At 36.2% G+C, this 26,887-nt stretch overlaps 1 protein-coding gene and 1 long non-coding RNA gene across 5 annotated transcripts in view; one reads left to right on the top strand and one right to left on the bottom strand.

Annotated features, from left to right (window-relative positions):
- Positions 1 to 7,651, top strand: part of LOC144974390 (uncharacterized) — a 73,287-nt gene extending 65,636 nt beyond the window's left edge. The window contains exon 2 of one of the 2 annotated variants that reach the window (XR_013645739.1): positions 7,453 to 7,651. This is a non-coding gene — a long non-coding RNA (uncharacterized LOC144974390). Of the gene's footprint in view, positions 1 to 5,164; positions 5,236 to 7,452 lie in introns of those variants that run through there. The other variant, XR_013645740.1, reaches the window with a different exon arrangement.
- Positions 1 to 26,887, bottom strand: LOC144974373 (uncharacterized). Of its 3 annotated transcripts, none has more exons than XM_078917221.1 (4): positions 26,630 to 26,887; positions 24,533 to 26,118; positions 11,821 to 11,928; positions 1 to 7,612 (listed from the first exon to the last, which is right to left on the bottom strand). In XM_078917221.1, the coding sequence occupies exons 2-4, from the start codon at positions 25,772 to 25,774 to the stop codon at positions 7,442 to 7,444; spliced, it is 1,521 nt and encodes a 506-aa protein (XP_078773347.1). In that variant the 5' UTR covers positions 25,775 to 26,118; positions 26,630 to 26,887; the 3' UTR covers positions 1 to 7,441. The 3 variants fall into 3 exon arrangements, with proteins under 3 accessions (XP_078773347.1, XP_078773331.1, XP_078773340.1); XM_078917205.1 differs by having other exon boundaries at positions 24,533 to 26,501; positions 26,634 to 26,887; XM_078917214.1 differs by having other exon boundaries at positions 26,634 to 26,887.

Genomic DNA, 26,887 nt, shown 5'->3' with positions numbered 1-26,887 from the left:
TTCTTCTTCTTCTTCTTCTTCTTCTTCTTCTTCTTCTTCTTCTTCTTCTTCTTCTTCCACCTCCTCCTCCTCCTTTTCATAATATGTACATTTCAATATTATTTTATAATATATAAATTGTGACCCACCGACTGAAAGTGGTATCATGACGGTGAACCTCCATAACTTGAACCTCTTTTAAACGGAATATCATCTAAGAGGGAAAGGGTCCGAATCCCCTTAATAAATTCCTCTAGTAATATTATTATAAATAGTCCATTAGAGCAATCTGGCCCATAGAGCCGGAGTTTATCCCGGTTTCTATAGCGTGAAACGGACAATAGCAATTGCTTGCTATACTCTGGATTGGACACTAGTCTATCGCAAAGTACTTTCCGCCAAATCTAACAGACTCAGATACCCATTCACTGCTGAGTGGACATTTGCTTGTAGCAACTGCTCTACCAACTGAGCTATCGGGACCCCCAGTACTAGATATGAAAAATGAATTTCAAGTTAAAATGATCAGAATCAGAATGCAGAAGTTTAAATGGTTTGTTGTTTTTTGTTGGTTTTTTTTTTTTTTTTTTTTTTTGGGGGGGGGGGGGGTGGTTTCTGTGATTCAGAAAAAACGATATCTATGGCAATCTAGGTGTCCATATTATTTTCAGGTCTGATAACGCAGTCTCAAATCTGGGACTATAATTTCAATTTCTAGTTTTATATCACCGCGACACAATATTACCATTTAGGGGCGGTCAATAAGTTGATACATACAGAGTCATGGACGTAGAACTACTTTACGTATGTAGTTAGAGCGACGTGCACATAGTATTAGTGGGTCTGATAACTGGACGCAATCATGGGATGGATTTAATATTGTTGTAATGGACAATATTTTGCGTTGGTTTGAGAGTATTTCCATTAAATCAATGAGCCCATAACAAATTGGGTTATCAGACCTGCAAACAAGTGAACGTAGAGTTAGAGAAAAGTATCTCAGATTTAAAATGTAATGGTAGTAAAATGATGACTATAGTGGAGAAAAATTCTCGTTCAATTTTTGCTACTTTTGTAGCCAGGACCAAGTTCAGAAGGCGAGAGCGAAGGCTGGCGCTTTATATTTTTAAAAAAAACAAACAAGCAAAAGGTTTAAGTCACATGAAACCAAAACTTTCAATTAAGAGACTTAGCATAGACGTTCTACGAATTCGAAAACATACATCGTTCGATAATCACATACAAGTACACAAATGAACGCTTGACAATGAGCCCTGTCAGAAGATAGTGTATAGACAACAAACCAAATTGTATAGACAACAAACCAAATCGTGGTGAGCGTATACTACAGAATGCAATGTTAATCGTCAGCATTGATATCATTGACTGCCAAGAAGTTGGAAGGAGAAGCGCCCCCCAAAAAAGATCCCATTATTATCAAACAATAAAAGCTTAAAAAGTAAAATCTCAGTAATAAAATATCTTGACACAAAGTAGTTTTTCTTTTCCCCAAATGTTAATATTGAGAAATTTTTAAATATGTATGCCCTTCCGCCAAGACATCATAAGATATCGTCGCCTGGGCATTCCATCAGGGAATATAGATAAATCATCAAACAAGATGTCTGATGTCAACAGGAATCACCTATGTTGTTCAAGTGAGCAAATTGGGGGTTAATAATCTTGCCAGGAAAAAAAACAGTGCCTGAAGCGGGGTTCTAACCCGGAACCTTCCAGTTCACAGTGAGATATTCCCATTTATTATCATCAAAAATCAAAAAGCTCTGAATAGACCACTTTTCTTTTCCGGTTAAATTGCTGCATAATCTCGTTAAGCCAACAGCAGACACTCAGTTTATTATGTCACCCACAAGTATCTAAATGAATTGTCTTTGTTGGAGTGGATGGTTATAGGAAATGAAAATATCAACAACAACAAAAAATAGCTTTTTACTTTAAAAGCCTGCAAGAGAAAAGCTATATCAAATGCCCATCCTTTACTATTTTCCTAGTGGCAAAATTTAAAACCTTGAGCTATATAATATACAGTATGACAATAATAACTGGCCTTCGAAAAAAGGGAGTTGGCTGCTATAAAAAGAGGTTATTATCTTTCTCACATTGCCTATCCGTCCTTACAAGAGCGGCTTTTAGACTTATAGATTTTGTATGCCAACTTATTCCATTGATTGAAATCTTAATAATGAATAGGATAAATATATCAATTAATCAAATACCCAACATTCTATTGAATGAATCACTCCTGATATTATAGTTGAGCTTTATCTTTCAATGCGTATAGTGTAGCTCCATTCGTTGTAAACTGTAAACAGTGATGTTGTACTTTGCGCCTCTTATAATATAAAATCTTTTAAAATATTTGTGCTTTTCATTTAAATAAAAATAAAGAAATTTGAGCATTGGTATATTATTATTATTTGTCTCCCTTTCTATCTCACTGAGTTTGTAATGCGCATGAATAAAGGTAAATATATATTTATATATCGTTAACATTGAGTGCTCTAGAGTATTGCCGTTCGACGAATTGTGTTTACATCTTAGTGCATAAAAGTCTGAAAACTGAACGCAAATTGTCTGACTAACTATAATTATACAAATCTGGAAAGATGTGTATGAAACAATCCCAGACAAAGTAGTCGGAAAAACTCAATTAGAAAAAGCTATCTCATTAATCAGCCTGCTTTAAAAAATACAAGTAAAAAAGCATCCCAAAACAAAACTCGGCCTGCATTCCATCAGTGTACCTATTTTGATATTACCTATATAAGTCCCATGCAGGCACAAGCAAAGGAATGATATACACAAATACTTAGAAAGTATAATAATAATAATAATAATAATAATAATAATAATAATAATAATAATAATAATAATAATAATAATAATAATAATAATAATATATTTAAGCTAATAACTATTATAGCACGTAACAAAGAGAGAGAGAGAGAGAGAGAGAGAGAGAGAGAGAGAGAGAGAGAGAGAGAGAGAGAGAGAGAGATGTTTATAATCAAAAAGATCACCTCTCAGTCCATAACAAGGACAGAGAGCAACAGAGGAAAACCGATATATGATATCCAGAAGACACAGCAAAATGACCTTTCAACCCACCATGGGAGGTCAAGGTTGGTTCTGGCAACTATTTGCTACTTATCTAACATAAGCCTATAAGATTAGATAGAAAGAAATAAGTAATCAAATACATCAACAATATGTAGTCGACTGTCAATTTGATGATTGGTTATAAACCAAAACATTATTGATTATTGTAAGCATTACGTGTTGAACTTTTTCATGCGACACTGTACAAATTTATTTTAAAGAATATAAGAAAAATTAAAATTTTCAACAAAAATAGGAACATTCAAGCGACAAAATAGGTATCTACATAAAACATTAAACTTCATTATCTCAGTTAGTTGTGATATTTGCATCTTATTGTTGAGTTAAATTGAACTGATCCTGAACAGTCATTGGTAAGAGAGATCATAATTTCATAATGTAATCATATATTAAAATATTTAAAGAAGACGTCGTGAAAGAAGCTGATGGAATAGGAAAAATAAATAAGAATTAAAACATGGGCATTTCATAGAGCAGAACGTGCTCAAAGCGCTTCAAATTCCTAGTCAAAATCAACACATAACATGTCGAACGAGAAATGACGATATTACAATTATTTTTTTCACCAGGGACAACGCTGTTAACGACTTGGTACTCATTATACATCACAGTACTATGAGTAAAGAAACTTTTCTGAGGACTTTGCGCCGCCCAGAGCGGCACACGAACCCGGGACCTACCGGTTCTAAGGCGAGTGTTAAACACAAGACCACAAACCCGAATATCAGGTCAATGTAGAATATAATATCCTCTGCCTTCACAACTGCGATTGTCGTTGGTTGTTTATCTAAGATCTGGTGACAATGATTTTTCGATAGACAGGCATCCTATCTAAAGGGAAGCAAGCAATTATTTACAACCTGTTTGGGGCAACAAACTTGGCTATATCTATCGACTTTGCAGCTCTAAAGGATTATTTTTTGTTGAGGTTTTACAATATGTATACAAACAAAGAAGTGTGATCTGAGACTTTGTATTCACAAACCAAGAGAGAACACATTTAGCTGTAAAAGTATCACAATGCTGCTAGTATGCTCTACTCTGACAACAAAAATATCTTTTTAAGATCTTCTTGGACAGAAAACTCGTCTTTCAAATATCGATCAACTAAAATGACTTTCATCCAACTTGTGATATTTCCATCAAGTCCCCGGTTTGAGAGTTTTTGACAGGCTGAGGAGCATGAGGGGCCAGCGTGGCTCAGCGGTAGAGTCTTTGTCTCGTACCTGAAAGGTACCGAGTTTGATCACCGGTCGCTGAGCTTTGTGGCCTTGAGGAAGTCACCTCGCCCTAGCTCAATTTGCGGCGCTGCACTGCGGCTGACATATGGGTTATTCCAGTCTTCCCTTGGAATTTCCCCAATGAGATTAATAAGGAGAATTTATATTTATTTAATTATTTTATGAATCAATCGATATTGAAAAGACAAATTTTCTTTGAAAAATTTTTAAAACTTGTTTCTTTTCAAAGCATGAATAGGCACAAGACACTCTATAATCATAATATTATATTCTCGTGTTTAAAAAAAAGTGTAAATAGGGATTTAAACTCAACAAAAATCATTCAGTTGTTCTAGACATTGCATAATAAGCTGTTTTAAAATAAAGTATTCTGCCATACAAGCATGAACACATAAATTATTTTTTTTTTTAATGATACTTTGATTCAGAAAATATTTACTTCACACATCGATAGCAGAGTAAGATGATTCCTATCTAGTAAAAGAAAACATAATAAAAATAGTTCTTTATATAAAGTGTCAGACACAGCAGCTGTCCTGCTCTGAGAAAACAGGTTTTAAAATTTGGCCAGAAAAATCGTTCTTTAATTATCCATCGATTAAAATGACCCTTTTCTTGTAAAAAAAAAAAAATAAAAAAAAAACTCTTGGACCTTGCACTTCTTTAAAGTCTTCATTGAAGCCCCAGGTTTGAGAGTTTTTTGACAAGATGAGGGTCGTTCATTTTAATCGATCGATAATTGAAGGACGAGTTTTTTCTAGCCAAATTTCATAATTTATGTGGGTTTTTTTTTTACTTTTCAGCATACGGCAGATGGGTCATCAATTCTCTTATGAAAAGTCGAATTTTCTGCCAAATCAGTATTTCGTATGTGTGTGTGTATGTATGCGTGTGTGAGTTTGTGTGTGTGTGTGAGTTTGTGTGTGTGTGTGTGTGTGTATCAGCCTGATTGTAGCAACAGACCTAATTGTTTCCATAAAGGAAACAGTAACATCGACACCAACCCCAGCAATGAAGTCTGGGTCACATCAATTTACTGTTTGTTCTCTTGATGAAAACGATAAGGTATGAGCATTTATTTCATTTATTAATCTGTATCGTTATAAAGGAAAAGCGATGTTACAATATTAATTTACCTATACTCTTAGTTTGTTTTTATTTTTCTTCTACAACTGTTTTTGTGTCTATAAACAAATAAGCTAGACTATTCATTTATTCTCAGAATTGTTGGCGACATGTCATAGTATATTATATTGCAGCTTAACAGCAAACTGGTATAAAGTAAGACGTAATTGAGATTTGTCAAAAGTATACGTTATAAGGCCGGATTAAGAAGGGAGGTAGCAGGTAAAAAGAAAAAGAAAAGAAAAACATTGTATCGTGATTTTTTTTAAATTGAAAAATTACATAGATACGACATAAATCTTTCGTATGTTTTAAAATAATAAGATTACTTGATTAAAAGGAAAATAAAAAGTAGGAATATTATAAAATTTTGGAGATTTTTAGTGCATGTTATAAGCAACATAATCTTCGATAACAAAAAGTTCACTTGCAATGTTTAGTTTTACACACTTTAAAAGAGGCTAAACCATAGTGAGTATATTGTCGAAACTATTTTTGTTGACCAGATAAGATGATCAATACTGACGTCCGATAAAAAAGAACACGCTTTTTTGTTAAATGGACAGAAAACTCGTTCTTCAAATATCGATCATTTGATTGTATTTATATTTATTGGCAAAGAGAGGACATGCTCCAAACATTAACCATTTTGATGGACTAAAATTCAGTTTTTCGATTTTTAAAAAAAATGACAAGTCCTGTTTTTGATTATTCCTTTAACGGGAAATGGTCTCTGAGATTGCATAATCAGACAATTCAATGATCGATGCTGAATCTTGAAGACTAAAAATGGTCAACAAAATGATTTTGGATTGAAATGTCATGGCTTTGCAAACTGCAGTGGATATGGGCCTCACTCCCATATACGTCGGTAGTCCGAAAAAAACATAATTCTAAAAAATTTGGGCCAGATAACTCGTCCTTCAAATATAGATCCATCAACACGACCTTACTCTAATCAAAAACTTTCAAACCAGAGACTTAAAGGAAGTCTCGAGTTGGTTTGAGTTTTCGACAAGATGAGAGTTATCCATCAATATAAGAAGGACAAGTTTTCATGGCCAAAATAAATGAAACAAATCATTTTTAGTCACTCTTGGTCAACTGCAGGTGGAGTACAAGATAATGTACAAGTCTGCAAATTAAATTCATATTGAGCGTACGGCTTTCTTCCACGCTCTTTATTAGACAATTCTTCAAAGCATGAAATAAGAAGATAAGTTTACATCTTGAAGGAAATCGTCAGTGAGTCTACTAAAGGGAAACATATCAGCATATTATCGTTGTCTGAGGATTAACTAGTTCTATCATCAGATTTGTTTAGATTGAGAAAAAAATCACTTCAAGTATATATGTTGTAATCTCTTTTGTATATAACTTTTGAACAAATACCCCGATTTGAACAAAAAAAATTGTCAGATGAGGCCATCTAAAATCTGATTGTAATGCCTGTAATATCCCAATTTTTTTCCGACGTGGAAATAGAACCAGTTAATCCTCAGCTCACGATATAAAGTATCCGTCACTGTCTCCGGAGCCAAGACCTTATCCAAAACTGGGCAATATAAACGTGCCTATACGACTTGCGGTCATAATTCATCCAATGGACACGCTCAATATAGCCTGACTTTCACAAACGCGATATAACGGAGGTCAATCGACTATCGACTGATCAACAAGTTTGTACAACAATGTTTTTTTCTGTGGGAATCTGGACCCACTGTCTGTTCACGTCGAAGAATGTTGAACTGGGTTGGGGTTGAGTTTTTGTTTCTCTTTCTTTTGAATTCTGTACACATTAATGTATTTGAAATCCAAAAAATGTTGAACTGAGTTGAGGGTTTTTTCCCTTCTTTTGAGTTCTGTACACATAACGTATTTCAGATCAAAGAATATTGACCTTAGTTTTTCTATTTATATCTTTTGAGTTCTTTATATTCAATTATTCCAATTTTTCATTCTACAGCGCTCCATTCACCCTCTGGTAAGACTGGAGATTTCAATGAGAAGAATGGGCACACCAAGAGATGCTCTGCTACGACTTCCATCAGCTTCTGCTTCTCGCCTCTAAGGACTTGGGCCTCCTCAAAGAGGGTTGCATTTTGACCTTCCAATTCCTTGATTTTCTGGAGAAATTAAAAAAATAATAATAAATGCAAGATGGAGCTAACATTGTCTCTATTATTTTTGTACAGTTTTTTTCCTGAGATAAGCCTCGGTGTAGCTGTAAAAATGAGTTTTTTTATATAGATAGTGCAGTTTCCATGAAATGTACTCAAAGCGTTTTACATGGGGTTCTCAGACAATATCATCACTTAACAATAAAAACAAGACATGACGACGCGTGTAAGCGTAAGGCGATATTATTACAATTACTTTTTTGACAGAGACAATGCCGTTATGGGTCAGGTACTCATTTTACAATCGAGTGCGGTGATTGAATGTGAGTAAAGAGCCCTTTGTAAAGACTCAACTTTGCACCGCAACAATAGTAATAGTGCTCCGTGAGCTATGATGAGATGACTACACAGCGCAAAGAATGTGACATTACACCGTCAAAATGAGAGAAGAGCCACCATGACAAAAGAATAGCGTTGACGTTTTCTTTGCAGGTAAGATAAGATCAACCTTGGTCTTGGATATTTAACCTTTACCGCCACTCGTGGGTCTATTAGACCCACCCCAAGTACATATTCTGTCATTGTGTCTTTGAATGAGTAAATAAAAACTTGAAACTCTAGATATGCTTCCTTCAACCATTTTTTGTTATGTGGATTGAGTTGTTTTTTTTAATTTTCATGGAAATTGTATTTTATAGGAATTTTTTTCACAACCCTATAAAATTCTTTAGCGCGGCCACTCGCGGGGTCTGTTAGACCCGGTAACGCACAAAGACAGTTTTATTCCTCATGCCCCATTCGCCACTCGCGTGGTCTTTCAGACCCGCCGACAAGCGAAGAGAGGAATACGTTCGCCACCCGCGTGCCCGACGTGTCACTTACTTACGTATCAACTATGGTTGCCAATTTGGCATTCTTTTTGCCAAAAGCAAAATTTATAGATATTTTGTATAAGTCTATTGGAATAGTGGCAAGGAGAATGTCTTAATAGATTACTATTTACACAGATGTTTCTGTATTTACAATACAACAGAGTGATCAACGCAATACTAATTTATAGTGCACTTTCTGACTTTGGTATCAATTGGTTGTAATGGGTTATTTTTGAACGTCGATTTTGGCATGATTCCACAAAATAATCTTGTTGTGTCCTAAAAGAATGCGCCGAGTCATGACCTGACCTAGCCGTGTGTGGTCTATGTCATGTGTACTCATGACCTTTTCTACTCGTTTTGCCCGCGACAGTTTACAAATATTATTTCTTCTGCTTTTACAAAATATCGCTATATTTCTACAACTACAATTGCCAGTTTTGTATTTTGCCTATTGAGGTGAGTAATTAGTATAAATTCATCATTAGCTGTATAAACTAGTACAATATGGTTATGACGTAACCCAAACTAGTCCTACTACTTAGCAGCCAGTTCATGTGCATAGCTGAAGTTGGCAAGGACATTGCAGATTTTACACGTTGGTTCTTTTCAGGAGACACGGACACAGAGTGTGTTGTAAAAAGAAATAAAGATGATAATAGATTAGCTAGCCTCTATGATTTTTGCTGATAGTGAACAGATCCAATAATCCTGGGTTTCAGTGTGAGTCAGATTATTTCTAGTTATTTCCACACAATCTCTCCATGTTGGCTTCTATCAACAGTAATGGGTGGTGAGGTCCCTTCATACGGTACACGCCATCGTCATGATTGTGATACCAAATGCTATCAGTCCATTTAACGTTACTAAACCGGGATAGACTCTGTATCATAGTTCTTTATCATTCAATGGACTCAATAACTAAAGTAAATTACGTTTCTCGTTTTAACAGTGAAATGGCGGACAGAAATATATGGGAACAACTCCTGTCTGTTGAGCCGGAGAACAGCTCTGAAGAGAAATCTTCATCTGAAGAAGTTTTATTTCAGAATCAGTTTGACGTTGAGGATGGTGAAATGGACGAAGCAGTTGGTGGGGATGATGATGATGATGATGATGAGGATGATAATGACTTGCAGACTGCCAGCTATACCGAGCTATTGCCTGTGGTTGCAACCAACACCAAGCTGTTGCCCGTGGTTACCAACGACATCGCTTCAGATGCTGGCTGCTACAAGTCATGGATGGTAGATTGGAGTAAGACCAAACCTGCAGCTACCAAAACGCCAGCCCGCAATATTTTGAGATTACCTCATGACCGCACTCCCGCAACAGGACATGTGGAGACACCAGAGAGCGCCTTTCTGCTGTTTTTCACAAATATTGAAGGGAGGAGGGTGAAAGGCATGAAATGGACAGTCTGCACAAGGGATGAGATCTCTGCCCTTATTGGGTGCTTGCTGTATGCAGGCTCCAGGAAGGAAAACATGACAGATATAAAGATGTTGTTCGATGTTTTGGATGGACTGCAAATTTTACGGGCTTGTTTCTCTCGGAACCGTTTTTCGTCTCTTTTGACTTACATGCGGTTTGACGAGAAGCCAACGAAGAGCCAGGGATCTGTTTGCTCCAATCAGGGACATTTGGAACAAGTTCCAGATTGCCCTTCAGATGCACTATGCGCCGGGAGAAGCCCTCACAGTAGACGAGCAACTTGTCAATTTCCGTGGTCGTTGTGCCTTTCTGCAGTATATCCCCTCGAAGCCTGACAAGTATGGCATCAAAATAATTTGGGTGTGTGATGCCGCCAACGCCTTTCCGTGCTACGGCATACCATATCTTGGAAAGGGAACACAGCCCAAAACAGCCAGCAGTGTTGGAGCATCTACTGTTCTAAACCTGGTCCAGCGCTATTTTCAGTCTGGAAGGAACGTCACTTGTGACAATTACTTCACAGACTTCGAGCTGTCCCAAAAACTGCTGCGCCAAAAGCTAACTCTTGTGGGGACAGTAAGGAGGAACAAGACGTTTTTGCCTCAGATATTTAAGGACAACAAGCATCTCTCCCTTCACCAATCCATGTTTGCATTCAAGGACAGCACCACACTGGTGAGCTACCAGACTAAACGGAACATGAATGTAAACCTCCTCAGCACTAGGCGGACGTGACGTCAGACTGTGGAATCCTATTTAGATTTCCGTTACAACACAATAAGCCGATAAGGAATTGGGATATCAAACCTGCAGATGATGCTGTGCGTTTATTTATTTTTTTAAAACTCGCAACATCACCAGCCGAATATAACGTACCAACACACAAATTATTATCAAATTGATATCATCATCATCATCATCATCATTATTATTATTATTATTATTATTATTATTATTATTATTATTATTATTATTATTATTATTATTATTATTATTATTATATTATCATCATCATCACCATTATTACCGTATTATTATTATTATTATTATTATTATTATCATCATCATCACCATCATTATCATCATCATTTTCATTATTATTATTATTATTATTATTACTATTATAAATATTATTCAGAGAGAGAGAGAGAGAGAGAGAGAGAGAGAGAGAGAGAGAGAGAGAGAGGGGGGGGGGTCCAAAAGACCTCGCGTGTGGCGAATCGGTGGCACAAAATACTTCTCTCTTCCCAAGTCACCGGGTCTAAGAGGACCCGCGAGTGGCGAATGAGACGTAAGAAATAAATCTCTATTTAGCTATAGGCGGGTCTAAAAGACCACACATGTGGTGAATAGGGTGGGTTTTAGGGAGTGGCGGTAAAGGTTAATTTCATGATCATTTTTCTCGTCAACCAAGTAAAGCTATTGATTGCACAATTGATGATAAACCACAAAGAGGTGGCAGTATCGAATGGCCAAGAGTCTCCAACACCCGCTGCAATCAAATATTCTCAAGAATATAGCAGAAGCGCATGGCTACAATAACTCCACACAGAAAGTTTTCACCCAGTCTTTAAATTCGTCACCGCAGTTGAGGACAGCCTCGAAACCTCCCGCCAATCTCGTCACAGGACAGTGTAGAATTATGTGGTCTGCTCTGACAGTCGACTGACTCCCTCAGACCCCATCGATGCATGTTTGCAGCAGTCCTGCTGTGGCCTGTGAGTAAAGTCGGCTTGATGCGACCCACTGTTTTCGATTGCCATTGGCATAAGTTCTGTGGGTCATTGATTACCCCACCTCCCTTGGGCATGGTATTTGTCCAATTCTCTCAAGAATACTTTGCTAACCACAAAATAGCAAAATAAAACATTATTAAAATAATGAGAAATTAATAAGGACAATCCATACCTGTAATAATAATTCCTCACAACTTTTTTGCTTCTGTCTGAACCGTTTTGCTGCCTGTCTGTTTTGCTTCTTTCGTCTTTCTATCTTCTCTACTTCTTTGGCACTCAGCTGGAGAAGGGGAGAGAAACAAACAGAAGGTATTTTTTCTTTCGTTGCTTTTAAATATGAAAATTAAACAATCAGTATTAAAAAAAATTATTTTTTAAAGAAACGAATACTTTATTGAAATACAAACAAAAATTATTACGTATCCAAATCGCAACATGGTGGACAAAAAAAAATGACGCAAGAAATTCCGCTCGCTTGTTTTGTTTTTATTATTGATTTGTTTTGTCTGGTTTTGTTTTTTGTTTTGTTTTCTTTTTTTTTTTTGTTTTTTGTTTTGTTTTTTTTTTTTTTGTTTCCAGAGGTATTGTGAAATGCATTGAGAATTGTGTAAGCCGTTAAATGTCGTGTATAAATTCATTTTCTGAATTTCTTAAAAGGGCAATGACGCTAAAGTCTCCTACCACTCACTTCCCGGTTTACTTACGCACTTTACAATAATTGTATATAGATAGACATATTTCCTAGAGACAACACACACAACGTCTGGAACAGTCAATTCAAAGCTTATCGATCACGATTGTGCAATAAATTATGGGGAAGACTGACGTTATAAATTTTGCTACACTACCAAAAATAGCGATGATGTTAATGATGACGATGTCGCTGATAATAAAGGAAGGTTCAATGTTAATTTGATAGAAATAATGATGATGGTGGCGACGACGACAACAACCACGACGGCGAGATAATAATCTGGCATGGATGGAAACAGGACTTCTTTCTGCCATTCGACCACAGGTTGACATTTTAACCGGAGAGGTTGACAGTGGGCAGCGAGAAGGGGGGAAAACCCACGGATTTGTCACAGCCAGTGTCACTTTGTAACATGGACAAGTAATGTCCCTTGTCACCAATGCCGTATTTTGTTCTAAGGGTCTTTTTTCTGGTTTCGATGTTATATTCATCTCTGCTTTGTTGTTTTTGTGTTGCTGTTTTGTTTGCTTGTTTTGTTTGTTTTTTTTGTTTTTGCTTTTTGTTGCGTTTGCTTGTTTGTTTGTTTTTGCTTTTTGTTGCGTTTGCTTGTTTGTTTGTTTTTTTGTTTTGTTTTGTTTTTGTTTTTTTGTTTGATTTGTTTGGGGGGTGGAGGGGGGGGGGGGGGGGGGGGGGGGAGGGCTCCAGCTCGTCTTGGCAAAAAGTCTTAAACCTGCGAATTCTATGTCATACAATACCAGTCGCCTATTAGGCGTCCATATTTGAACAATCTTACAACATTTGTAGCTGGATACTTATTTACACTTGAGTCTAATGGGGTAATAATATGTGTAAAGTTTCTTAAACAAGGACAAAATATCCGAACCAGAATTGTCCATTATCAATGTCACCCACATTGTCATTGATCCCGTTTAAAATTTCTTGACTTTTCTGACAAGACGAGTCGACGTACAGCTGAGCAAACGAGCCACACGATAGATAGAGAGAGAGAGAGAGAAGTAGAGTTGACAGAGAGATGAGATAGGAGAGAGGAGAGAGATTGAAGACAGAGAGAGAGAAATAGAGAGAGAGAGAAATAGAGAGAGAAAGACAGAGAGAGAGAGAGAGAGAGAGAGAAATAGAGAGAGAGAGACGGGCAGAAAAAGAGAGAGAAAGACATAGAGAGAGAGAGAGAGAGAGGGAGAGAGAGAGAGAGAGAGAGACGGGCAGAAAAAGAGAGAGAAAGACACAGAGAGAGAGAGAGAGAGAGAGAGAGAGAGAGAGAGAGAGGAGGAGGGAGAGGAGAGGAGAGGAGAGAGAGAGAGAGAGAGAGAGAGAGAGAGAGAGATTGCCAAAGATATAAAATGGTGTGAAAAAAAACAAAAACTTCTTTTTCTTTAGACAAACAACGTGGGATCGGAGAAAACTGGATGGGAGGCTATGCGATTATGTGTGTGTGTGTGGGGGGGGGGGGGGGGGGGAGGAGAGGATTATGAAGCAGCTGTGATAAGTAGTATCTCATTTACGTCCAGGTCAAGCCAGATAATCTCAGTAACAAACTACGATTAATGGGGCATAGAGTAGTCCTTCAGAGTCATTGGGCCCATGAAGCCGGAGTTTATCCCGGGATATATAGCGTGAAACGGATAATTGCAAATTGCTTGCTATCCTTTTGCTAGTCTATCGCAAAGTACTTTCTGCCAAATCTAACAGATTCAGCTACCCATTCAACTGCTGGATGGACAGGGAGGTCAGAAAATTCTCGACTGCACCCGGATCGATCTTGGTCCCTTTGAATGTGAAGCGAGTGCTCTACCAATTGAGCTATGGGGCATAAAATACCTATACTATCTACTCTTGCACACAAGATCAAAGTTATACTTAACTGACTCAACCCTAACACCGTCTATATCCGTAGTTTACCCGGGTTACTTTTACCCCATGCCTATTTATTACATATTTTTCTAAGACAAATTATAGGCGTAACATCAAAGCTAATGTTTTATAGTTTTTGCATGTTAATGGTAGTTGAATAAAACTGTCTATGCACATGTTCATTTTTTATACATTTTTTTTCCAATTTTGAAGAACAGCAAAAATTTCTAGGATTGAGTGAGTTAAACCTCCAGTGAGTTATAAGTTGAATTTCAGAGCCATAAGACTCATGGAGCAGAAATTTATTCCGGTTTCTGTAGCTTTAATTGTTTTTCCTACCTTTGGACAGACAGCCAGTCTATTGCAAAATGCTTTAGGCCAGATCTGGCACATAATCACCAACCTAATAACTGCTAAGAGAAAACATGGGCCAAAAAAAAAAAATAATTAAAACAAACTTTTTAAAACCCTACGCAAAACGTATCCGAAGTCAGTTCCGTGTGAATTCTTTAACAGAACCCCGGTTATCTAACTTTGCGTCGCTGCATTGCGGTTGATGCCTAGATAATGTTGGGTTTGTTTTGTTTTTTTGTTTTTTTTGTTTTGGTTTTTTGTTGTTTTTTTTTTTGTGGTGGGGGGGGGGGGGTTCAAGACAGATAACATAGACATATTCTCCCTTGAAATAAAAAAAAAGCCATTTTATTTCTATTGGGGTTACCAATAGCTCAGTTGTTAGAGCACTCGCTTAACATGCAAAGGATCCTATATTAAAACCATCCATCCAACACCTCTCTCTCTCTCTCTCTCTCTCTCTCTCTCTCTCTCTCTCTCTCTCTCTCTCTCTCTCTCTCTCATGTTCACCCAGCAGAGCTTTGGTAGCTGAAGCTTAATATCTGGTGGAAAGTACTTTGCGAGAGGCTAACGTCCTATCCAAGGGGTAGCAAACAATTCTATTATGCTATAGTCTCATGCTATAGAATTGGGGATAAAATAAGGCTTCGTGGGTCTTATAGCTCTGAGCGACTAATAATCTCTATTATTCATTGATAATAGTATGAAATTATTAATAATTATAGAAATTAAATGAAATAAATTATCATCTGTTAGCTTTTTACAGACAGAATATTATTCTGTACGTTCAGGTCTAAACCATCTGTTATCCTACATAATATACTATAACAAAGTGTTTATAGACAACAATAATAAGCAATGGATACACAAACTAGGAGACTTAATTTGCCTTTGAAAATAAGAAAATATCTGCCATACTCTGAAATTAAAAAAATAAAAATTAAACATTTTGGACAGAAAATCCGTCCTTCAAATATCGATCAACTACAATGACGCACATCTTGTCAAAAACTTTCAAACCTGAGTCTTGTTTCAAATCCCAGGTTTGAGAGTTTTTGACAAGATGAGGGTCATATTGATCAGCCGATATTTGAAAGAAGAGTTTTCTGGCCAAAAAATTTTTAATGTGTTTTTCAGAGCACGACAGTATGCACAAATTATAATATCCACACAAAGGGTATGGACAAGTAGACACTGTCTAGACTTTAAGAACGTTAGTATAGATAGAATGAAGTTGACGTATCTCGGATGTTTGTTATTGTTTTTTGCCATCCGCGTTTATGAGTAATTCTCACTTAACTGTATTATCCAGACTATAGATAGAAAGAATTTGACGCCACTCGTGTCTTTGTTATTGTTTTTTGCCATCCACGGTTATGAGTAATTCTCACTTAACTGTATAGATAGTTCGAAGATGACGTCACTCGGGTCTTTGTTATTGTTTTTTGCAATCCGCGTGTATGAATAATGCTCACTGAACTGTATTAACCCGACTATAAACGTTCATGGATACGCACAGTTTTGTGTGTTGGTCCGTTATACTTCCGGATGGCAATGTTATGAGCTTATTAGCCAGGCGCATACTATCTATTAACCAGACTATAAACGCTCATGGTTACACAGAGTTTTGTGTGTTGGTCCGTTATACTTCCGGATGGCAATGTTGTGAGCTTCTTAGACAACGCATAATATCTATAAAAGTTCAAGGTTACATAGAGTTGTGTGTGCTGGTCCGTTATATTTCCGGATGGCAATGTTGTGAGCTTATTAGCCAAGCGCATACTATCTATACTCTTGACGGAATACCAGTGAACATATCATAATACAGTTGCAAGAGAAAGACATTCAATAAAATAACTTGAAAGAATTACATAGTGTGTATCAACAATGTTTATATCTTTACGTTTAGTTCTGCACGCTAATAGATATAATCACATCATTATGAGTAGGTAACTATCAAGATAGGTGAAAGAGTTATGATTTCATAACTTGATCATAATTTGTTTTATTTTTGTCTTATTCTTATCAAATTTATTTCCTTTTTTGAGTCTATATCTCCATTTCGCATTTTTTTGGGGGGACGGTTGGTTATTATTATTATCATCATCATCATCATCATCATCATCATCATCATCATCATCATCATCATCATCATCATCATCATCATCATCATCATAATCATTATTATTATTATATATGGCTAAATAAATAAATGGATTGATGAATGTGTTGACCATAAATGAATGGATGGATGGAAATATATTGGTGGTATTGATGGAGAGTTTGATAGGTAGATAGATAAATATATAAATAGATCGTGGACTATATATATATATATATATATATATATATATATATATATATATATATATATTAGTCCCCTATCTATTTATATATTTATCTAAGGGGACTATATATATATATATATATATATATATATATATATATATATATATATTAGTCCCCTATCTATTTATATATTTATCTATCTAAGGGGACTATATATATATATATATATATATATATATATATATATATATATATATATATATATAGTCCCTATTTATATTATATATTTATCTATCTACCTATCAAACTCTCCATCAATACCACCAATATATCCATCCATCCATTCATTTATGGTCAACATATTCATCAATCCATTTATTTATTTAGCCATCAATCCAACCATCCATCATCCATCATTTATCTACCCATCCATCTACACCTCGATTCGTCCATGCTTCCACTCTTCTATCCATCCATCCATCCATCCATATGTTTATCATCAATCCAACAATCCATCCCTCATTCATTTAACCATCCATCAAACTTTGCATCTATTCACCCATCCGTCCATCCATCCGTCTATCACTATCAGTGCATCGACTCACCAATCCCTCCACCAATCCATCCATCCATCCATCCGTCTATCACTATCAGTGCATCGACTCACCCATCCCTCCACCAATCCATCCGTCCATCCATCCATCTATCACTATCAGTGCATCGACTCACCCATCCCTCCACCAATCCATCCATCCATACATCCAACTATCAGTGCATCTACTCACCCATCCATCCATCTATCCATCCATCCATCAATCCATTTATCATTCATCTCAATCCACCCTATAACCAGCTATTATCCGACTTCATCAGCATATATAACACCCCCTAATGATCAATTACAACTATAATATACGGAGTCGTCGTTATTATAACATCAACCATAACACAACATACAACATAACTCGTACTACCATAATTTACTCATGCGCAATTACGTTACACACGCTCCATGTGGAAAATTACTACGGAGTGTTATTTCACAGCCTTTTTCTTTTTTATGAACGCTTCTGTTTTTCCTCCATTATGAACACTGCAGACAAATGGTTGTGAGAATTGTTCCAGTAAAATTATTAGTATTAACGTTATGGTGTAGATAGATAAATCTTTCTATGAATGTTATTAATTATTGTACACTTTTTGTTTTGGGGGGAAAACCCGATTATACTACTGCATAATAGGAAAAAATGAGTGTCTTTGTTAAAAAAAAAAAAAAAAAAAAAAAAAAAAAAAAAAAAATTTTAAATAATGTAGCGTTTCAAGAACTATTTTTCTCAAGTACACATCTGGTTCTGCTAGATTTTGACGCGTAACGCGTAACGCGGCCACAATGATAATTCTTAATGTCAAAATTGTTAAATTGAAGAACCAATCATTGTAAAAATGAATACATTTTGGGAAGAAATAATCTAGGTGAGATCATTGGAGGTGCATAATAATAATAATAATAATAATAATAATAATAATAATAATAATAATAATAATAATAATAATAATAATAATAATAATAATAATAATAATAATAATAATAATAATAATGACAGTCTTGAACTGTTGCGTTTGAAATAAGTTCAATTGGATGGGAGCATCACCCTTGAATCATATACCTATGATGTTCGCATGGGTAAACGATCCGATAGTGATGTCGTTTCTTCTTCTCTTTACTAGCCTATCCTGCTTCTTTGGTTTGTGATTGTATTTTTGACAGGGGATATTTTTTTTCTGTAAATCTTCTGCCTGTTTGTTCTTGGTTATTTATAATTTAGCTTATGATATCTTTAGGTTATGATTTTGATTAACATTTGTACTATTTTTGTTAGATTGCTTGTTTTTTTTGTTTCAGCGGTCTCTCATATAATCTCAATTGTGTTGGAAGAGACCTAAAGCAACAAACAAACAAACAAACAAAACTCGTTCCAAATAGGTCGTGCAGGGCGGCATTGGGAACTCGTTTGAAATGTCCAATGCAGGAGTACAAGAATCTCAATGTTTTATTACGTGAGCAAAGACGAGATTGAGTGACCAGATTTATTTTTTCTCTAATTCCAACATATACTACTACTACTACTACTACTACTACTACTACTACTACTATTACTACTACTATTACTACTACTACTACTACTACTACTACTACTACTACTACTACTACTACTACTACTACTACGACTACGACTACTACTACTACGACTACTACTACTACTACTACTACTACTACTACTACTACTACTACTACTACGACTACTACTACTACTACTACTACGACTACTACTACTTTTGTGTTCGTGGATAGCTCACACGGTTGAGCCACGCTCTCACCTGCCAGGCGGAGTTGTCGTACCAATAAGGTCGCAGGTTCAAACCCCACCACCGCCGCGAAAAAATTTTTATTCTCTATTGTCTTCTGGCACTTTTCTACTCACTTCATATCTTGTTGTTACCAACATAAGTGCCTGCTCCACTCACTTTTCTGAATTAAAAATTCACCCCATACACCGGAGCATACTCAATGTCTCAATCGTTTCTATGTTATATGTTTGTGATGAGAATATTGGCTATTAAGCTTAACTGCTGGTCAAAATTACTTCGCGATGGTGGTGAACGAATCGGCGATCTCAAGAAGTGGGTGAGAGAGGGATCTAGAAATGACTTTGGGTTTGAAACGAATATTTTTGTGTTCGTGGATAGCTCACACGGTAGAGCCACGCTCTCACCTGCCAGGCGGAGTTGTCGTACCAATAAGGTCGCAGGTTCAAACCCCACCACCGCCGCGAAAAAAATTTTTATTCTCTATTGTCTTCTGGCACTTTTCTACTCACTTCATATCTTGTTACTACTACTACTACTACTACTACTACTATTACTATTACTACTACTACTACTATTACTACTACTACTACTACTACTACTACTACTACTATACTATTAACTATACTATTACCACTACTACTACTTTTACTACTACTACTGCTATTAATACTACTACTACTACTACTACTACTACTACTACTACTACTACTACTACTGCTACTACTACCACTACTACTACTATAACTATAACCCTTACTTACTAGAGAGAGAGAGTGTTTGTGTGTGTGTGTGCATGAGAGAGAAAGAAATAGAGAGAGAGGGGGGGGGGGAGAGGGGAAAGAGGAAGAGAGAGAGGTAGAGCGAGAGAGAGAGAGATAGAGAGAGAGAGATAGAGAGAGAGAGAGAAGGAGATACAGAGATAGATAGATAGAGGAAGGGAGAGAGATGGGGAGGGATAGATAAATAGAGAAAATGTGTGTGCGTGTGCGTGTGTGAGAGAAAGAGAGGGAGGGGGGGGGGGGACGAAAGAGAGAGATAGAAGAGTTTGCTTTCCGTCCTTTGATTAAAACTACAGCCATATTGATTTGTTCCCTAATGAGTTCCTACCGTCAATTTGTGCATTACTTCCATACGAAACCTGATTTTTCTTATCATCACGTGTTTTTGTTGTTATTTTTTTTTGTTTTTTCAATATCTTTACTCCTGATTGTGTAAATAAATCCGAGCCAATCGAAGAAAATAAGGGAAAGAAAATTCTCATCATATTTCAATGATTCCGTTACGATTACAAAACAATAAATAAATAAATGAATAAATAAATAAATATGAATATACAGCTTCAAAAAAAGAAGAAAATACCAAAACACGGAACGTTTCGGACTAAAAGCCATTCTTCATCCTGTGACAAAAACAGTAAGTGAATGCATTAATGGTTTTACTTTTTGGTCCATTATTATTTACAGCCCAGCTGCTTAGTATTACGTATTGTAAATAAACAAACACGCACACTTAGAAGGTTCTTCTCCATATTTTAACAATGTTAAGTGTCTTTGCAAACGTTCCGCTTATTCCGTTATACAAATAGCATGAAATGAAACAACACATCGCCTGCTATACACCGTTTACTAATAACGAGAGCCTATTTATTGGGTATACAGCAATAATAATATGTGAATTACAAACAGATTGTGGAACCCGGACGTTACTGGTGACGTGATTATGATACATACTATGGTTGACGAAACAAAACTAGAGAAGGGAAAGGAATACAATCAAACAATCAGCCAGTGTTGGGTTGTTTTGTTTTGTTTTGTTTTTTGTTGGGTATATATTTTATTTTTTATTTTTTTTTTTGGTTTGTTGTTGTTTTTTTTTTGTTGTTGTTTTTTTTGGTATTTGTTGTTTTGTTTATGTTTGTAATTGTTTTGGTTTTGTTATTAATGCTTGTTTTGTTTCGTTTGTTTGTTTTCTTAAATTTTTTGTTTATTTTGTTTCGTATGTTTGTATTATTTTGTTTTTGTTTTTTGGGGGGTTTCTTTTTTTTTTTTTTGGGGGGGGGGGGGTTTCTTTTCTTTTGCATCGTGTGTGTGTGTGTGTGTGTGTGTGTTTTGTTTGTTTGTTTTGTTTTTTATGTCCGAGACAACGCTGTTACTAACCAGGTACTCTTTTTACACCTAAAGTGTGGTGAGAGAATATGAGTAAAGAGCCTTTTCCGAGCACTCAACTTTGCGCCGACAGGGCGAGACTAGAACCAAGGAGCATTGAATTTGATTTGTGAAAAAAATATCTTTTAAGTTTATATTAAACAATCATCCGCTCGTCTCAAGTATCGACATTTTCTCACCGGCTTGTCTGTCCGTGTTTCCTATTGTTATTATATTCTTAAGCACATAAAAACTAATTTTACAAAGATTAATCATTTCGTTCGTGACAAGACGTAAATTTACATAACGATACCGACGCCTATTTAACATCGTTTCGTTATAATAATTTGTAAACATAAAGGCGTTGTTTTAAAAGAGCACTACAACGGTAAACTATATTACATGTGTAGCAATCTGGGAAAAAGCATGAGACGAGGTCGTTCAGTGCATTTTTCCGGTCATTGGACGAGAGAACCACTTCAGTGACATGTCTTGTTGACAAAAGGCAATACATTATAATTATATCTAAATCACACCTGTGCCCTCTAGTGTTACTATAAGATTTTTTATTTTTTTTTTTAATATGAAATGGTAGTAGATTGCATGGATTTGACTTACAGTAAAAAAAAAAACCCGTTAAACAACTGAGTTGTTTGGGGGACGGGGCATAATTGACGCTGAGTATACAACAAATTCCTTCAACATGAAATCAGCAACACGTGGGTTTTTCGCATGTTTACCTTGAAATGAAAGATTGTAGTTCCTATCTTTGTTGGATTCTTTTCTCTCACAAACCAGGAGTTTTACAGATAGTGAATCATAGATTCTTTGTGAAATCAATGAATAAAATTGCATCTGTTCGTAAATAACAATCTTTTTTTTTTAACTCATATAAAAAAGCAGTAAAAACAGATTTTCAAAGCCATTAAAACCACACGGGGTGGCGGTTTATCCAGTTTGTATAGCTTTAAACGGATATTACTTGTTACCGTTATTATAGGACGATACCTATAGCAAAATAATCCTCAGTTCCAAAAGATCCTGATGGGTGGACAGAGAAATCAGTAGAAAACAAAAACTAAAGCCAGGACTGAACCTGAGAGCGAGCTTGGGTCGAGTGCTCTACCAACTGAGGCATCAGAATGTCAAACTTGTTTCAATACTTGGCAATAGGTAACAAAGATATTTAGAGCATTTGAATGGACTGTCTTTACTAATTTTGACTTATTGCTTTGCCACAGAAAAGGTCGTTGACCTTCACAGCTGCGACCTCCTAGTCTAGTCTAGTAAAGTGGTACCTCTTCTGCTCTACTTTGCATGGTGAGAACGTGAATCGTTCGTTTCGTTTTTTGTTTACTTCACGCTGTTTTCAATTCCAGTTTAGCATGAGTTCATGTACATCGATAAATCTCTTATATAAAAATATCTCTCTCTCTCGATGTTACTGATTATTATGTATTATGATATAGAGTGACAAATCTGTCTTTCCGATTCCATTTCAAAATACAAAAGGAAAATAAATTTAAACTTTGAATCGATCGGAACATTTAGGTTGAACATTGACACTGATTCACAATGCTCTATGCGCTTTATAAGTTTTCATAATTTATTCCTCTGGCAAGTCATATGGAACCAAATTCTATTTCACACAGTAGAAGTCGCCTGTCGGGCGTCCTTTCTGACTAGCAATTTTACAATATCCGTCATTAACAATATGGGGCAATGTGTGTAAAATATATTATCCAAGAACGAAACATTGGGGCCAGACAAACTTGTTCAAATGCTACAGAACAAAAAAAAATGAAGAAAAAAAATATGCGAACGAGATTCTGGTTACAAAAACGGCCAGAAAATGAATTAGACTCTGGGTCTATGTTTATTTTTAAATGGACGCATAACATCGGACGGGTACCTACTGCATAAAAATGCTTGGGAGAATTAATGACGCAGTGTGCATTGGATTATGCGCACTGTGAAACTAGGGAAATGTGCTATAGTAATGTGCATGTTTTCGCATATATATTATTTTTTAGTTATCATTTATTTTATGTTTTTTAAAATAAAATTATTTATGAGTTTTTACAAAGACAGGTAGGATAAGGTTAAGAACCAGACTGAACTGCAAACACCGGGGAATATTATCACAGACAGCAGAAACGAATGGTTTGTTTTCGCGTCTGAGGTTAAAAAGAATCTGTCCCAAGTTGAGACTTCCAATCCTAGTGGAGAGAGAAACCGTCATTTTATTATTCCATCATTTGTTTTTTTTTAATTTTGCATTTTTTACTCTAGCTATAGCTTTAGCATCTATATATGTCCCAAAGCAGACAAACGCTTTGTCCCAGACAGACTTTTAAAATAGAGCTACTGCTGCTGTCTTGCGCGTATAGATAGTATGAAGTTGACGTCACTCATGTCTTTGTTATTGCTTTTTGCCATCCGCGTTTATGAGTAAATCTCACTAAACTTTATAACCCAGACTATAAAAGTTCAAGGTTTCTTAGTTTTGTGTGTTGGTCCGTTATCGGATGACAATGTTGTGAGCTTATTAGCCAAGTGCATACTATCTATACTTTCTTTTTAAGGTGTAAAACTAATATGAAAACCTACGCGCACATATGAGCAGGTCTGATAACCGAACGTAATTACGGGCTTGATTTAACATTGTCGTAATGGAAAATATTTTGCGTTGGTTTGAGAGTATTTCCATTACAACAATGATCCCATTATAATTTGGTTTATAAGAATTCCAAATATGTACACACGCCGATGAAAACAAAATGAGGCAACAAAAAAAAAAAAAGGGGGGGGGATAATTTTGTGTGTGTGTGTGTGTGTGTGTGTGTGTGTTTCGCTTTGTTTTTCTATTCTTTTTGTCTTGTAATCCCTTTTCTCCTCTTTTCTATTCTCTCCTTTTGTTTGTGACTTTCTTTTGGTTTAAATTATTGATTGAAAAGGGTGGTGGATTAGAATATAAAGAGAGAGTAATAACTCCTGGTAGAAAAATTATTTTAGTAGTTCTTTATATCAAGAGAAATAATAAATAGGAGGTGGTGCATAAACATGTTATGCTAAATTATTTGAGTCAATTCGCCTTAAACGTGATCGTTGTAAGTGTGTTCTCACATCTTTTTCAATTCATAATTAATGGTTTCTTCTCTCACCTGCGAGGGCGATGGAGGGGTGAACTGGACCTCCATTTCCTCCTTTCCCTGAGACAATCTTCTGGCCTGGATGAAAAACTTGAGCTCTTCCTTGAGAATAGGGGTAAGTTGACCACTTCGACACGCCTCCATATACGCTGACATCATCACTTCTTTACTGTTGCTACTGCTGCTATTGCTGGAGGTGATGGTGACACTGCTACCGCTACAACCGCTACTGCTACTGCTGGAACAATTACTACCACCAATGTTGTTATTGTTGTTGTTGTTATTGCTGCTGCCTATACTAATATTGTTATCACAATTGATGCTGATGTTGTTGGACGTGGATGTGGTGGTGGTGGTGATTGGTGTAGATGACGAATTTGTGGTAGCAGCGACATTACAAGTGGCAAAAGCACCACTATAACTACTACAGCTACTGTTTCTACTGCTGCTGCTCCCCGAAGTTTCATGAATGCTGCTACCACTGCTGCTGCCGATACTGCTGCTACTACTAGTGTTTCTACTGATACTGCTACAACTCATACCACCACCACTTACACCGTTTCTTTCATACCATTGGAATGATGAAGTGGTAATATTGTTGCTGTTGTTATGGTTGTTGTTATTTTGGTTATCACCACCATAGTTGTTGCTGCCATTGTTGAGTAAAAGGAAAGGACTGTCCGAAAGATTGAAGTCTCCGAAATTGGACCAGTCGATGTTATTGTTGTTGTTATCGTTGTTACTGTTATTATTTGTTGTCATAGTAACAGCGCTGCTACTTTGAAGACAATGGTAGGTTTTAGGACCGTTTGTATCACTGTCGTTTGAAGAGTTTATTCTGCCGCAATTGCCAGTACTGTTGCTGTTGTTGTTTTCGACATTGTTTCGACTCACACTGCTGTTATTATTTCTGTCCACATGTGAAACGATAACACTATCGTTATTCTCTTTATTTTCGTTGTTTTGCATCGAAAAACGATTATCGTCAGCATTTGGTGTAAATGTTAACGAAAACGCGTTACCGCCATTATTTTGACTATCACCAACCTGTTGTTTGTTGTTATTTTGGCAAAAATTGCATGGATTGTTTATCAGCACACTTTCAAACACATCGTCGTCTCCTTCGTCATCCATGGTCATCAGAATATCGTTATCGTTGTTGTCATCGTCGTCATTACAATAATCCACCATACCAAGAAGAAAGTCTAAATTCTCCTCACTGAAATCACAATGATTCTGATTTTCAGCGTTCATCTTGCTTTTTTTTTTTTTACTCGACAGTTACACGTCTTCATAGAATTAAAACAAAAATGAATAAAAACATTTATCTAAACGTGCATGTACAAGCCTTGCACTTTTGAATTTGTTTCATCCAAGAGTCTCTATTTCTGTTATTATGAAAAAGGTTCTAAAATAAATTTGATAACAAGACCAGAGTTCGTCAAATGCATTTAAACATTCTAAAGTGAATTATGTTTTTCAAACTACAAAACTCCACATAAAGTTATAATTTCTCCATATTGTCAGAAATCGAATTAAAGATGTAATACAAACGTCTTTTTAAAAACTAAGTTTCATTTCCACAGTTCCATTGTAATCTATTTGTTGGCACAAAACAATCAGAAGGGGTGAAATATAGAAAGCATAAAAACTAAGTGTAACTAAACAAACTCCACCAAAAACATACTAACATCAACACGTTAGACTCAGCTTATGTCGAAGGATAACTGGCAAACTAATCTCCTGGAAAAAATGACCCCAGTTTTGAAGGCGACAGCAACAGCAGAAGCAACTGGCAGGCAAGAAGTACCGTTATCATCCTTCACCCCTACCCTTCCTTTCTTCCTCACCCCCTGTCTGCTTTGTCCTCAGCTAAGTAAATACGCCTCTTTGACCTGGTTCACTCTCAGGCTACGAACTTCCAAAAACGTAAGACAAGGGAGAGTCGTCGAGTAGAGTGGAGGGGTTTTTAACCTTAAAACTGAATAAAAAAGCAAAATAATGGTTGGTCGGGATTTTGAATAATAATAATCCTCAGCGACAGACAGACCAAAAGATAAAATAATAAAAGACCATGATAAAAACGAAGAAAGAGTAAAAACGGTATACCCACTGAAAAACCCTCTAAATCCTCCTTGAAAATCAGAAAGGGGTGAGATGCGAACAAGCGGTGAACACGAGCGGTCGGTGAGGATTTGTGAGACTGCGTGAATTATTATTTATTCGCCTAAAGCCCTCATGGCCTTACTGAACCGAGCGCAGAGTGGTAGTTGCAAAGTTGTAGTAGACACTCGTAGTAAAAACCATGAGGCGCTGTGATGTCAGCATGTTTTGTTACTATTCTTAGCAATATCAACAGCGACGCGC

This window comes from Berghia stephanieae, chromosome 1 (assembly GCF_034508935.2).
Source record: "Berghia stephanieae isolate SIO BIC M18660-M18661 chromosome 1, UCSD_Bste_1.3, whole genome shotgun sequence".
Taxonomy (NCBI): domain Eukaryota; kingdom Metazoa; phylum Mollusca; class Gastropoda; order Nudibranchia; family Aeolidiidae; genus Berghia; species Berghia stephanieae.
Note: the sequence above shows the minus strand (reverse complement) of the source record. Positions and strands in the feature narration are given on the sequence as shown.